This window comes from Lytechinus pictus, chromosome 2, assembly GCF_037042905.1.
Source record: "Lytechinus pictus isolate F3 Inbred chromosome 2, Lp3.0, whole genome shotgun sequence".
Lineage (NCBI taxonomy): Eukaryota > Metazoa > Echinodermata > Echinoidea > Temnopleuroida > Toxopneustidae > Lytechinus > Lytechinus pictus.
In genome coordinates, this window is record NC_087246.1 from 31,784,522 (window position 1) to 31,800,808 (window position 16,287).

At 35.8% G+C, this 16,287-nt stretch overlaps 1 protein-coding gene across 1 annotated transcript; it reads left to right on the plus strand.

The window, feature by feature from the left end:
* The first annotated feature begins 224 nt into the window (after positions 1-224).
* LOC129272752 (tripartite motif-containing protein 2-like) lies at positions 225-8,270 on the plus strand. Its single transcript, XM_064115445.1, has 2 exons — positions 225-615; positions 4,359-8,270. Exon 2 carries the CDS (start codon positions 4,368-4,370, stop codon positions 6,201-6,203), a length of 1,836 nt encoding a protein of 611 aa, XP_063971515.1. The 5' UTR covers positions 225-615; positions 4,359-4,367; the 3' UTR covers positions 6,204-8,270.
* The last annotated feature ends 8,017 nt before the right edge of the window (positions 8,271-16,287 follow it).

The following is a 16,287-nucleotide window of genomic DNA, read 5'->3' on the forward strand; positions in this document are numbered from 1 at the left end:
TCTTCAAGATTTTGCCCCCCCCCCCATCCCTTTGTTTTGCTTCTTAATTGCCGATATCACCACTGCCCTCCCCTTACCCCTCAATCCTGGATCCACCCTATAGAAGCGTTTCATATAAGGATTTGTCTGACGTTTTATCTGACAAGTCCCGCTTCTATCTAACAGCTACCATAGAAACAGTGTTTTTCAGCCAAACAAAATCGTGGAAAGTTGTCAGACACAAAGTTGATGAATTGCTATCATACGATAAAGGTTTAATTTCTTTCATTATAATCATTGCTCTTTTTTAATTCCAAGTCTCATTGACACAAAGTCATGAGGTAATGTGAAAAACTTATATCTAAAGGCATGCGATCGTATTATATAGAGGTATAGAGGTACAGAATACCATCATCGTCATGGTTATTGTAATAACTATTTGATATTTCAATGCTCGGTGGAATTTCCCCGTCACTTGAATAGACTGCATGGTAAATAATGTAAAATTCGTTCACGATGATTGAATCACATTGTAATAAGTGCACAACACCGTGGACATGGTGGAGGACTGAGACCAATAACATTGCCTTTTTATATAACGAAATTAACTTTTGGAATTAACGGATATAGACAAAGGTGAGTGACTTGAACTATTCTTGTATTGTTTGAAGTGTAGGTATCTTACACACATTAATAATTGCTAGTACTTGCAAGATGAAAAAAGTGGAGAGGAAATTCCGTTACGAAATATTGTAATGTACATTAACATTTTGTTAACCCGGAAGTACGGTGAAAAAATAGAGTGGAGTGGAACCCAAAGTAGACTTTTTTAATGTCTATCCCATGGGTACTTCCAAAAAATGTGACACTTAAGTATCACTCAATACTAATCATACTATTCTTGTTTGTAGGTTTAACATCAATTGAGACCATATATTTTACTGGAAATGTCGTGCCATTTAGACTTTAATGAAGACAGTTATTGAGCAAACCCATGGAAATAGTGTATGTCACTGATACCAATAGACACGGTCTTAAGTCATATTATGGAAATTAAGTTCACCCAATCCTGAAACAAAATGCACATAGTTAAGTCAAGTATGAATACCTCAGATATTTTAGGCCGCACGGGCCTATTAACATTGGGAAAGCAAGAGATATTCATTCGAGCCAACCCATTGCTATTTTTTTTTATTTTGATATGGCTGATTGACAAAGTGTATGCATATGATTGTCCATCTAACACTGATTCTATTTTTGGTAATTACTGAACATCCTTTTCCCAAATTGGGAAGAAATATCACAAATTTTGGACTATATTTTGACTGGCGGAAGGATTAGGGCTATTTTGCTGTTTGAGGTGATGAATCTGCTCCCCCCGACGATGTCTTCAAACACGCCAATTTATTTTTAAAATGAGCCGGTCGAGGGACCCTTTTCTGGTCAGATATGGATTGCCAGATATATATCCTATCCACTGGTAGTAAACATTCGACCCCCGAATTTCATCCTTATTTTTTATGAATTTTTTAATGTGCCAATTTAACACACGAGTCTATGGGGAACGAATTAGGCCTGTGATACATTTATCTTGCCAGGTCGACATGATAACGTTATCATGTCAACCTGGTGATACGTTAGCTCGCCAAGTCGACTTATGAAACGTTGCATATCGATTTGGCAAAACATATATCTCGCCAAATCGACTGATTTCGCTTGGCGAGATACACTATCATGTCGTGTCGACTTATATACAGTTGCATGTCAACTTGGCGAGATACGTGGTGGACGTATTGTTAAACGACTTGTAACTTTTTATAAGTCAACCTTGCAAGATAAGGTATTTCGCCATGTCAGCATTAAAAAGCTTTTAAAGCCGACTTGGCAAGAAAACTAGCCATGTCAACATACATGACATAAGCAGAGGCGTCGATCGGGGGAGGGGGGGGGGGAGCGATAACCCCAACTTATATTCGGGGGAGGGGCAAACTCATATCGATTTGCCCCCCATGATTCTGATAACCTGAAAAATTTACAATTGTGAAATGGAAATATATATTGTAGATAACGGACTCGTCTTGGCCTAAAAATGCTATACGAAACCAACAAAATTTTAAATTTTGCACGCAATCCCCCCCCCCCTCCAAAGCATGGATCGATGCCTCTGCTAAGCATGTTAAGTCGACTTGGCAAGATAACGTCCATGACACTTTAAAGGACAAGTCCACACCCCCCCCCCAAAAAAAAAAGTTGTTTTGAATACAAAGAGAACAATCCAACAAGCACAACACCAAAATTTTCATCATCAGAATCGGATATAAATGAGAGTTAAGTTATGACATTTTAAAACTTTCGCTTAATTTCACAAAATAGTTTTATGCACATCCTGGTCTGTATGCAAATGAAGGAATTGATGACATCATCCTATCTCACTATTCCTTTTGTATTTTATTATTATGAAATATGAAATATTCTAATTTTCTTCTCATTGTCATGTGAAAGAAGTTTTATTCTTCCCTGAATATTTGGAATTACCAATGTTTTAACATTTTATGATTCAGTTAAGTTGGTCCTTATTGTCAAATTTGTAAAAATTGAAATGTTGTATAATTCAAACAATAAAGAACAAAAGAAACAGTGAGTGAGGGTTGTGAAAAATAAGCGAAAGTTTAGAATGTCATAACTTTCTTATTTTACATCAGATTTTGATGATTTTCATCGTTACGCTTGATAATTTTTTCTCTATTGATTCACTTCAACACTTTTCCTTTAAAGCTCTGTAAATCAACGTAAGCTTGCATAGAAGTACAAATTGTACAAATCCAACATCCCCCTCCATGCAATGGAATACGAGTTTGTATACGGGGGGATGGGGTGGGGAAGCTGCATGAAAATTATATCCATATCCTGCTATCTTCGCCTATGCAGCATAATAAAGAGACATTTTGATAAGCGCCATAGAAGAACAGCATTATCATTATAACTGTATTATTATAACTATTGAAAACGTCAAAGGTCGTTGGGAATTCCCAGACACTAAGAATAGGCAAACGAACCGTTCGTACACAATGATAATGGTATTATTATGATCAGTTTGCTAAATACGCACTTCAGAGAACCCAGCTTCTATTAATAATTCAGTGCATATTTATTACTATCATAAAACGATATCATCTTGTACATAGGGGGAAAGGTGAGTGAATTCACCCTTTTCAGTGTCACATTGATGAAAGTCAAATCATTTTTAGGATGTCTCCCATATCAGTCATGGAATCATAATTTACTTTGGACTGAAAATGCTAGGTATATAATAGATAGGCCTATCGTTGTCACATTGAGCAATGCTAATAATTTCCAAGGCGGAGAGGAATATTATATCCGTTTATGAAGGGATACTCAAGGCTTTTATTTGAACAGATAAAGCAAAATCAGACAAACAAAACGTATGAAAATTTCATCAAAACTCCGGGTCAAAACTCAACGAGGAATAAGAAAAGTTTAATATGGTATTTATTTTTTTCACATTATTTCGGTTAAAGCAGTTCTATGCATCTTATTCGTGAATATGCCGTGAGCGTGCTGATGAGGCCACCCAATAAAAAGATTTCGTAATAATTATTATAATTATTATAATAATTATTATTACGAAATCTTTTTATTGTTACGAAACCTAAATCATACTCTTTTATTATTACGTAACTTACGTCATTAATGGTCTATTACCCAAAAGCGCGCACTATATACATTCACAACAGCATTTTGTGCACATAGCAGTGGTTACCCTAGTCGATCCCGCTGAGATCGCGCACACTTTAATAAAAACAACTGTCATTCAAACTTGTCACAATTCACGAATCTTCCCTGAAGAAGGTAGATGTCTACCGAAAATTTGGAGAGTGAATAAAAGAACTTAATTGTTGGCACTTCAAAAACTGCATTACTCGTGAATTTGTTTCGCATTTCTGATGTCTTATTATTATTATTGCCAATACGTGGAAAACCAAGATGCTTATATATATATATATACATGTATATATATATATATATATACACTCTAAAAAAGGTTTACCCAATATTGGGTAAAATGGGAACATGCATGTTGGTTGGGTAGAAAGATACCCAATATGGTGTAAATTTTACGCAATGTTGCTTTGAGATAGCCCAAGTTTGGGTAAAAAAATACCCAGCAAACATGCATGTTCCCTTTCTACCCAATTTGGGTAAGATTTTACTCAGTGTTTTTAGAGTTTATATATGCACCCCCATGGCAGCTTAATTCCTTCTGCTCCTACAGAGATACGCTCCAGAGAGAAAAGAATGTAAGCATTGAGTTTGTTTTCCCTCATTATGTTTTTGTTTAATTTTGTTATTGTATATAGATTCAAGTCATGGCTGAGGAATTAAAAGAAACGATTTCTCAGAGTCTGGAGTGTCCTGTTTGTCTGACTACCTTCACTGATCCCAAGATCCTGTCTTGTTCACACACCTACTGCAAGGTCTGTCTGGAAAAGCTCTTGGAATCCCGTGGTGATGATCAGATGATCCGATGCCCTGTCTGCAGAGATGATACCCAGGTTCCAAACCAAGATGTCAGCAAACTACCGGCAAGCCTAGCTTTGAGGAATCTTATAGAGGACGTGAAAAATCAACATCAAATTTGCACAAATTGTGATTCCGAGGATAAGCCCAAAGCTGTTGTCTACTGCCAAGACTGTGGCAAGTATCTATGTAATACTTGCCATAATATGCACTCTCAGTGGAAAGACTTCGTCAATCATGAGATCATAGCCATGAGTGAGATCTCGTCAGGAAAGGTGTCAATACGTAGATACCGGAAATGCAGGACACATCCGAAAGAAGATGAAGAATGTTTCTGTTCTAACTGTAAGAGATTCACATGCTTCAGGTGTGCTGTTATGGAACATAAAGATCAAGGACACCAGGTCATCGAGTCAGCTGCTTATGAAAGTAATCACACGAAGACCATCGACGAGCTTACATCCAAGGTGGAGAAGAAACAATCTTGCTTTCAGAATTACATCGATCTCATCGATCAAGAGAAGAAGTGTGTGGATAATGCTACAAAGCATTGTACAGATGACATCAACAAAGCATATGATGAAGCAGTTCAGCAGTTGACAGAGAAGAGAGAAATCCTACTTGGTGAAGTCAAGGGAAAGACTGAAAGAGTAGGGGAAGCCCTAGAAGAAATGAAGAAATCAGCTCAGCAGCGCATCGATCAGTTGATGACCATTGCTGAGATGGTAACCAATAGGAGAAATGCACCAGTAGACATGGATACTTTGGCTGTGTATGACACTTTATGTGAAGACCTACAAGAGGCCTTAAATCAGAAAAATCCTGATTATGAGCAGCCGAATAAAACTAGCGGGAAGGTGAAAAGTTCCAGTTTTGAGAGAAATATCGGAAAGGACGAGCTAGGTCTTGGAAAAATTGTTAATGAGGTTGTAAAGAACATTTCTTTGCCTACTAAAAATAGCATGAATGCCATGATAAACACACCAGATGGTAGGATGGCTGTAGGATATGGTGAAGCGCGTGGTGTGAACATCTTCTCTGCTGATGGTCATCTCCAGCAGACAGTCCTCAAGGATGTTAGGATTGATTCATTAGGTTTCCTCTCTGATGGTCGATGTGTTGTAATTGATAAGTCAAACACTGTAGCACTGTACACACAAGAGTTCACAAAGTTGGATGTGATGTTTGAGACTCTGAATCACGCTGAAGGTGGGTTTTCTGACCTCACTGTTGATAGTGATGATCTGATCTATGTTAGCTACAGGAAACCCACGAAGATCCAAGTGTTCTCATCAGCAGGTGGGAAGGCAATCAAGGAGATACCATGCCACGGATATGTGCCTTGGCAAATCGCTTCTTACAATAATTCACTAATCATAAGTTCATATAATACTGTACGATTGATAGACAAAGAAGGTGATATAAAGCATACATTAACCAAACCAAGTAAAACATACCTATACGCTGCAGTGTCTCAAAGCAATACAATCCTGATAGCCACGGTGAAGTACGATGAAGGTTTGGTGAGCATCGATGAGTACACAGACGAGCCGAAGCACGTTCGGAACTTCGTTATTGAGTACAAGATTGAGAAGCCTACGAGAAATTGGTATTATCTCCAGCAGTACCGATCAGGAGAGATCGCCTTCTGCACTTCTGATAACCTCTATATTATGATAACATAAAATAATGGATGAAACCGCAAGAAATACGTCGTATAATAAAATTGAAAACAGCGTTAAAAATTGACTTTCTAGATGACATAAATTTCTTCATAAAGTTCTTCAACTTTCCTAGAAAAAATCCAAAATTATCAGTAACCGGCACTTTCGCTGTGTCTTTATTTTACGATGCTTAAGCTCATCAGAAGTGAATAGAATGTGGATATAAACTTTGACATAATGGTTAAAAGTAGTCCAAGACATTATTAAAAAACAATCTGTTTTCAGATGTCTCGGTATTTTCTTATCCAATCCCGATCAAATTGAATTTATCTGACTGATTTGTGGAAAATGTAATAAATGAAATGAATCAATAAAAAATGCAATAAATGAATTTTTAATTGATAAAATTGTATTGCTACATTCATGCCAATATATCAATTTCAAATGCAAACACAATTTAATGTAAAAGATTGAAGAACCCTTTAATGATCAACGGTGACATTTCAGATATTCACCATGTACAGTATGGTTAAACAGGATTGCTTAGAATATAAAGAAACATTTATGAAAATATGAAAATTAATGGATGATTTACAACAATTCTGAATAGAGATAACAGGGCCATGGGAACGACTTTTTAACTGGGGTGCTGAAGTAATTTTGAAAAGCAAAAATAACATAAAAAAATAAACAAAATAAAAGGGTTTTCACTACAAAGTGGAGATCCATCCCCAGCACCCCGCTTCCCAGGGCCATGTGAATGAAGGTAAAATACTTGCTTACAGTAATTCAAAGATGGTGCATTTCTGATGTCTTTTGTTCCCTTTTTAGGACCTATAAAACGAACATTATGTTGATAAGAACACGTCCTGCGTCTCAGCAAATGTACATTAAGAGGAGCGTGTATTGTATTGTATATAAATTCTGATTTGTATCAAACAACTGAGAAAAATGAACAGGCATCAGCCGATTGATACACTGATAAATAAAAATACAATATTGAAAAATGAGGAAAATCGTTTGTTAGTTCGATCGCGAATGAGCACAATATGTGATATGGATCGGTAACCGTGAAATTGATAATAATAAGAGATAGGGCAGGGCCCTGGGAACGATTTTTTTGACTGGGGGTGCTGATGTAAATTTGGCAAGCGAAAAAAAAAGTTTCTTTACAAAATGATTACATTTCTCCATTTTGTCACACCTTCCGGAATTCCAGGGGCTGCTGCCTATGGAGAATAATACACGCAGCACACCCAAGGAAAATATTGGGGGTGCTTCAGCATCCTCGGCACCCCCCCCCCCGCTTTCCAGGACTATGAGAGATAATCATTTGACGCCAATATTATGGAGCAGCAGCGACATTTGTTTTGAGCAAAATATTCACAACACATGTTTCTCTAACCATGCTCTACCGGAGTTACTCAATTCTCCCTCTCCTTCTCTTAGTCCTCCTTATATTTTGTATTTTGTTATCTAGTTTGCGTTACGCAGGCGTATCCTGCTCCTCGTCGTTTTCCAGGGGTTTTATGCTTATATCATTCAGACAGTTTGTATATATTTGTATTTTGTACATTTCAGTTGATCATTTCTATCGATTTGTACTTGTCGGAGAAAAGATGTACAATGAAAAAGAAGAAATTGTATCATGTATTCAATTTACTTGTAGCAGTTATACTCACATTAAAAAACAAATATTTGATCTTGCAGTTGCCTGCATAGAGTTACACATGTGGACTATGCATTCTCCATACTTAAAATAGTATGTACATTATGTAAAACAATAGAATTTTATCAAAATCAGAAATGAAATAACAAAGTTATGGCTTTTCAAAATTTTCATTATGCATTTTATTCCTTTATCTGTGAAACAGTTCATGAATATGGTTTGAGTGAGTTTACTATCACTTTATACTTTTTTGTATTTTATTATGAAAAATTATAATTATCATTTTAGTTTCTGTCTGTAGAATATTTAAAATAATTATGATTGATTACTGAACGAATGTGATGTGCAAGAAACACATCGTTTGTATAATGTTTATTTTCTTGTTTGTAGTTGGTTTGTACAGGTAGAAGAAGAGGTGTACAATGAAAAAAAAGAAAAAAAAAGGATATAGATCATGTGTTCAATTGACTTGTAACATAATATTCTCATATTAACGCAAATATTTAATCTTGTAGTTGCCTGAAAAGAGTTATTAGACATGCCTTTAAAGGACTATGAGTTCTCCATGCAGACTGAAAAAATATATGATCTGAAGTAAAAGAGTACACCTGTTTATGTAAAATAGAATTTCCTCAAAAACCCGAAATGAAATGACAAAATTATGGATTTTCAAGTGTTGCATTATGCATTCTACCGGTGAAACAGTTATGAATGTCATAATGAATATGAAGTGAGCTGACAATGCCACCATACCCTTTTTATTATGAAAATTTACAAGATTATTTTTTTTGTTTCTGTTCATAGAAAAAACAAAAAAGGATGATTAATGATCAAATGTGATGTATAAGAACCACATTGGTGATCGAGGTAACTTGTTTTGGGAGATAAAGACAGTTTAAACTCTTATAAGCAATGAAATAATTATATCAGCTTACTTGCTGCATTATTATTTTGTTTTTATGACATGCATAATCGATATAGATAAAATTTCAAATTCTGTCAACTTCCTTAGTTTTCATCAGGTTTTGAAGAAAATGTTCAGTGATTTGCTTGCTCAATTTGAGTCCATTCAATTTATGTTATCATCAGCCTGAGCCTTAAAATAGTTGAAAGACGAATGACTAATTGGGCTTTGATTTATTATCTGTACATATGTTTACCTGTATCCTTTCATATGCATGAACATTGTAGAATCTTGACTTGTGTGAAAGACCAAATTAATTCATCATCTTTAGTAGATAACTCTGTCTTCTCTCTGCTTTCATACATATGGCCAGTGGCGTAGACAGGTTCGTACACCTGGGGGGGATGACTGGGCTGCCAACGCTAGTGAGGGCGCGAAGCGCCCGAGCGAGGGAGCGAAGCGCCCGAGCGAGGGAGCGAAGCGACCGAGCGGGGGGAGGGTGTGGGAGGGGGGTGTCCCCCCTCCCTCGGTAGGGAGCTTTTGCAATTTTGAACTTGAAATCGTGCAATCTGATGCATACTTAATGAGGTAAAATAACACACACAAGCGCGCACGCACACACACACACACTCACCCCCCCCCCACACACACACACACACGGGTGTGCGCACCACACACATACTACGCCTTAAATGGACAGACATACATCGACAAGATCTACACACCGTGGCATACGAATACAGAATGGACTGACACATAGTATTGCATATTGAACCACACTACGTATTTATTTATCTCTGTGAATTTTGCTGTTACACCTCTTCAGAAAAAAAACCAATGTCAACTGTGTACACGCAGGTATAGTCTTTGTTGTCTTGATATGGGTATGTTGTTATGAATGAAAACAGCCTCTGTGGCCATTTGTGAATAGAACACATAAACAACAAACAAATAACAATATGTCTGTTCATTATAAAGCATAATGAGTACGTACATACTATGTTTTTTTTTACCTCAAAGAAACAGGCATAGTATCCATAGATGGATATTGGCTGGCGGCTCATTAACATACAGATACAAAAAACATAAACAGTATCACTATGATCCATGGAGTAACAATACTGCTCTGTAAGTTTGTGAAGAAATCGGAACCATAACGGCATTGCATCGTTTCAAATTAGGGCATTATTTACTTCTATTTGATCTCAGTCTTATAATAATAATAATAATAATAATAATAATAATAATAATAATAATAATAATAAAAAATAATACTAATACAAATAATAATGCTAATACTAATAGGTTCCTTTTATCTCGCATTTCAAGACAGGGTAAATTCACACTGCGCTTTACATGAAACAAACTTCTTTAAACATTTCAAACTTATGTCTTCATGCATCAATCAACATACTTTAAATGAATACAAAACAAAGTGCATCTTAAATAAAACAAAAATAAATAAATAGTTAACAATACAGAAAAGATGTAGCTGCTGCAAGCTTAACAACAAACTAATGTATACCAGTCAGTCCTGATATCAGTATTAGTGTAACAATAGTCATATAGTGGGAGCATGAAGTTGAACAATTCATGATTATACATAATTATATATGTTTGTTTGAATAATACTTGTTATAAAGATAGTAGTATGGTACTCTCTGTCACGAATTATTATGTATACTGTTGTATCACATTCATTTTCTATTCTGTTTTAGATTGCGCTGATGCATTTTGCACATAATGTATAATGCCTATAACACGAGTGGGCCAGACCACACATGTATTTCAATAAAAACCGACTTGAGAAAATAACGTGTATATAAATATATAGATAAATAAATGCATATAATGTATATATATATGTATAAATATCATATACCTGTAATATAATCTGATATAAACTAATAAATAAATAAATAAATATAATACATATCATATATGAGAAGGTATTGCTAGTACTCGGTTCGTGCCTGAAAAGTAGTCTCGATGAAAAGAAAAAAGTTGTTGCTTCATTCCCATACCAAAAACAGCTTGATTAACAGTAGCTAATCAGATAATAGAGACATGCGGTAAGTTGGTAAACTTACTTAAGGAGCATTCATGGCTCAACAAACAAACATATCGGTCTCTTAGTCAGTTTTACTTTTGTAGTCTTGCAAATTTGTGTCTTAGAAACCAAATATCTTGCGCCTCTTTTCGTTCCTGCCCAGTAAATACTTGTAAGATTTTCTTTTTTTAACCGTCTAAATTGGCTTTCACCGTGTGAATGCGGCTAATAACAATAAACACAATTACAATAATGATGAGGATTATTATTATCATCATCATAATTATTATTATTATTAATATTATAATTGTTATCATTATTATTATTACTATTATTATCATCATTATGACTTATTAAGTAACCAAATATCATTCCCCAAAACCTGGGGGGGATGATTGTACATGCCATCCCCCCCACCTTGTGAGGTGGGGGGGATGCATCCCCCTCATCCCCCCCGTTGTCTACGCCCCTGCATATGGCTGTTTTTGCCAAATCACATTACTTGAATATAATCAACAATAAACCTTATACTAACATGAAAAGAGAATGCAAGATATAAATATATGTATATATATTGTTATTGAACTCTCAAAATTTATAATTTGTTTGCCATGTTGTTTACGATGCTACATTCATTTAGTGAAAACAATACTGCAGGTGTGAATGGATTCTATTGCTGATTTAAATGGAAATCAAAATGAGTGTTTTAGAGTACTGCATTTAAATTTTTTTTTATCATTTTCAAGAAAATTGTCTTATTAAAAAAAATAAAGAATAAAGTTAGTTAATATGAACCTGAAAATTTGATTACTCAAAATAAATTTAAGTATGGATTTGTGTCATTTACTGAACATTCCTAGTTATCCAGTATTCCTGCTAGTTATATTTCCTCTGCTCTCTCTCTCTCTCTATTTTATTCTCTCCCTTTCTCTCTTCCATCTTTCAATAAGCTCTAAATATACCATGCACACTACATGTATACATTATATGTCAAGTCAGAAACATAAGATACAGTCATACAGATACATAATAAAAGTCATGATAATTGTACGAGAATTTTGCTTTCGTCTTTTGTTAGTTCAAGAGTTAAATCAACTAATAAGGGTGACGGAGAGAGAAAGAAAGAAAAGGGGTGGGGGTATATAGAGAGCAAGAGGGTGGGGCATGATATATAGAGAGGGGGATAGAGAGAGAGAGAGAGAGAGGGGGGGAGGGGGATAGAGAGAGAGAGAGAGAGAGAGAGAGAGAGAGAGAGAGAGGGGGGGGGGGAGGGGGTAGAGAAAGGGGGAGAGAGAGAAATAGGATAAAAAAAAACATAATGTGAGAAGGAGGGCGGAGGGGTTCCTCTTTGGAAAGAAATCAACTGCAAAGAACTTTTAGGCATTGATCAAACAATGGAAGATATTTCACCAATGGAATCAATATCTAGAAGTTTTCAATCAGTGAAAGTGATATAAAATCAAAATACAACAGAATTCTTATTAAAAACATACTGTTTATCAAATATATTTCATTTGTCAGAAAAAAAAACAATTATGTAGAAGAACTGCAGTTTGGAAGAACCAAATCGTATATTTAAAAGTCTTGAATTATTACTTTCAAGTTGTAGTGGACAAGGACAAATTTCCAATTCAATCAAGATTTGAGATTACTAAGACGAAAATACTGTCCAAAGACACCATGTCTCTGGATGATGATGTGAGTGAATGTAAAATTAATAATCAATTATTAAGAAACTCTTCATTATAGATTTGATTAGTACCTCTGGAGAGAAATCATGAAAGAAAAATGGTTTCAACTGTACACGAACATGACAATAAATATGGGAGTCTTATTACTATATTGGAAATAAATACTGAATTGAATTAAATATATTATTCTTCTCAATATTATTCCATGACAGCTTTGATAATATTGATTCCTTCCTACCTGCCATTTGAATGTAGATCATCATTCTGAATATATCAAATTAACTCCCAAGTCACAAATAACTTCTTACCTGAAAAACCCAGTCCCTCTGCCTTCGTCGAAAACAACTCTCTCTTGAGGAGAGCTTTTTTGAAGGACACCTGCTCTAGAATCTGTGGGAGTACTAGACCCTGGCTTTGTGAATGAGAGGAAGATCAGATCAGGAATCACCAAATGGTCTGCCAAGCTCCTCCGATCCTCTACCAGAACTACACACTGCAAGTGATCTTAAAGGTTTTCATCACCAAAGATGAATCCTAAACACTGGACACAAAGAGCAAGTTGAGAGGCATATGGTGGCTCACTGGTAAAGCGGCAGACTGATGCAGGATCATGCAATCTCTGGCCAAAAATATAGATATAACCTTCGGCAAATGCCAGGCAATCATTTGGGGATTTATGCTATAATTAAGGATCATTATCATTATAATCATTATATTCATAAATGGATGAAAATCCCTCCATATACTCTAGCAGAGGTGTTGTATGCCCTGTTTCAAGCCATCTCTCGTTATTTTCCTAAGCAAAAAAAAGTTAGTTTTGAAAATCATCGGAGTGCTTGCTTCTGGTTGGAGAGGGGGGGGGGCATTTTTTATCGTATGATCCTCTTCAGAGCTGCAGAAAGTCCTATGTGAGAAGCTATCTGCTTCCGATATGTTGCTATCTGCTTCTGCTACCCCAAACAGACTGAACCAGAGCGCTTATCTTGCAGAATCTTGACAACTTGGTTACAGTTAAAAGACATGGATAACTGTAAAGAGATTTTATCTGATTGGTAGAATTCAATTCGAACAAATTTTCCTCTTTTCACAATCAATTAGGATTTTTACCTGTGATCCTTCGCCTACTCGTTTTCAGTACAGTAGGCTTCTTCACACTAACGCTGACTCGACGTAGATGGGGCTAGTATCGGTAGCGCGAAAGTCCGTGAGAATGGGAATGTACGGAGTAAAAAAAGTTTATTTTGTCCAGCGTCTCTGTTCATGGAATGTGCCTGGTTCTCATCTGGATGTAAATGACCGGTATTTCTAATCTATCATGTGTATTTATTGTCATCTCTGGCTAGGATCTGGCTCTTATTCCAATTTATCGAGTGACTCGAGTCCTTTGGACATCATGGTCACTAATAGCCGAATTAGAAAGGGTTGACTCAGCCTCCTTCTTTCTTGATCTTGCAAAGCCCACTTCACAAGAAACAAAAAACACCCTTATTGATTGTGAAAAGAAGAAAATTTGTTCGACATGACTGATTTACTTACCAACACATTACCATGCTGTTTATTTTAACCAGGCGGCACTGAATCATTAGAGTATTATGGTGATAAAGTCATTCAGGAAGATGATAGAATGTCCTAGCAGTCCCTTGCATTAACAAATCAACCAATGTCAAGTCTTTTATACCATTCTGACGGTGTTCTATAATTTGAATCCTGAGTGCATTGCAGCAACATTTACTTGTGACAGTCGTACAGTTCATTACAAATGAAAATACGAGATGATCCGGGGGGGGGGGGGGCGTCAAATGTATTGCCGTACACACGCTAGGCCAAATTATTTCCAAACACCCCCTAAACGAGTTTTTCTCTGTGTGCAAAATAGACCCCCTAAACAAGTTTTTCGCGGGTTTTATGTACACATTATGGCCCCTAAACAAGTTTTTCGCGGGCTTTATTTACACATTATGGCCCCTTAACAAGTTGTCGCCAGAATATGACCCCCCGGGAAAAGCTTGGGGAAAAAAAACATACCCTAAACAGTTTTGGCTAGTCTTAAAAAAAAAAGCTTTGGAAAAAACATACCCTAAATACGTTTGACCCTGCGATTGATCATTGACCAATCTTTCAAAACTACCCCTTTAAAAAAAAAAATTTGTGTTTTTGATATCCTTAACGAGTGCACGCGCGGCCCGGGATCAAAACTGAAAAACCTTTTAAACGCGTTTTTTTTTATCAAGCGTGTGTACAGCAATATATTTGACTGCCCCCCTCCCCCGGATGATCCGAGCACTCAGTCGTTTCGCTCCCATTGTAAGAAAAGGTTTCTGAAAGGATTATGGATAGAAAATACAACAATCTGGTTTAGCATTGATACTTCATCAACAAAGTTATAATCACATTGATAGAAATGTGCTAAAATGCCAAAAGGAAATAGAGCAAACTTAGATGTACAGTATGCCTAAATCATTTATCACTTACAGTGCTCTGAGTCAAAAAGTGATATTACATACTACTTGCCAGTGATTTCTCGAAGAATTATATATATCGGTTAAAGGGATGGTCCGAGCTGAAAGTATTTATAGCTTAATAAATTAAGTAGAAATCACTGAGCAAAATGCCGAAAATTTTATCAAAATCGGATAACAAATAACAAAGTTATTGAATTTTAAATTTAGCAATATTTTGTGAAATCAGCCGTTATGAATATTCATTAGGTGGGCTGATGATGTCACATCCCCACTTGTTCTTTTGTATTTTAGTATATGAAATTAGGTTTATTCAATTTTTTCCTCCAAGAACTAGAAAAATTGGATTGACAACTGATTTAGTGCATTTTATATTTATTCCTGCAACTTATTTCATTACAAGGGAGACATATCATTCACACAAGTATGAAATAATGAAAAAATATGATTTTATGCAATAACATAAGAAAACGGAAAGTGGAGATGTGACATCATCAGCCCACCTATGAATATTCATGACGATTCATGTTTTCACAAAATATTGCTAAACTTTAAACTTGAATAACTTTATTATTTGTTATCCGATTTTGATGAAATTTTCGGCATTTTGCTCAGTGAATTCTACTCTATGTATTTAGATATAAATATTTTCAGCCCGGATCATCCCTTAAATAAATACAGTCTTGTCACATACATGCACGAACGTTCTTGAAAAATGAAATTATATGATTGAGCTCTCGCTCGCGTCGTTTGCGTATATAAACTTGTATAAATAAATATTTCTGAAAGGATATGGTGTGAAAATTCTGACCTATTTTGAGTCATTAAAAGCGTAATTCAGAATTCAATTGATCAGACTTGCAAACCCAGTGGCGTAATACACCAAAATTTTTGAGGGGGCTCGATATAGCGTATTGCAAAATAGTAATTTCGACATTTGTGATAGATTTTGACATAATATTCAGAAAATAATATCACATTTCACCCTTATCGTTTTCCTTTTCTCTTTTTTTTCTTAGGTTGTGAAAGGGGGGGGGGGCAAGAGTCCCTCATCTTTACATCAGTGCGAAAACCTTCATAAATACTGAAGCATTCGATCGCTCGCATTGAAAGTACATGAATAAATAGTTTTCAGATATTATTACATTCCTGCACATTCAATTCCAACTATACCGTTTAATTCCCAAGAAATTTTTATCATAGTACTTTAAAATCGCGACATTTATAGTCCATTTTAGTCCTTGCCCTCGCCGAGATTCTAACATTGTCACTAAATTGTGCCCCTTCGAGATTTGCCTCCCCCCCAAAAAAAAGACCGTTCATCCCCCTTTG

Coding starts and splice junctions, on each gene's coding strand:
- LOC129272752 (XM_064115445.1), top strand. CDS start 4,368: ATGGCTGAGGAATTAAAAGAAACGATTTCTCAGAGTCTGGAGTGTCCT.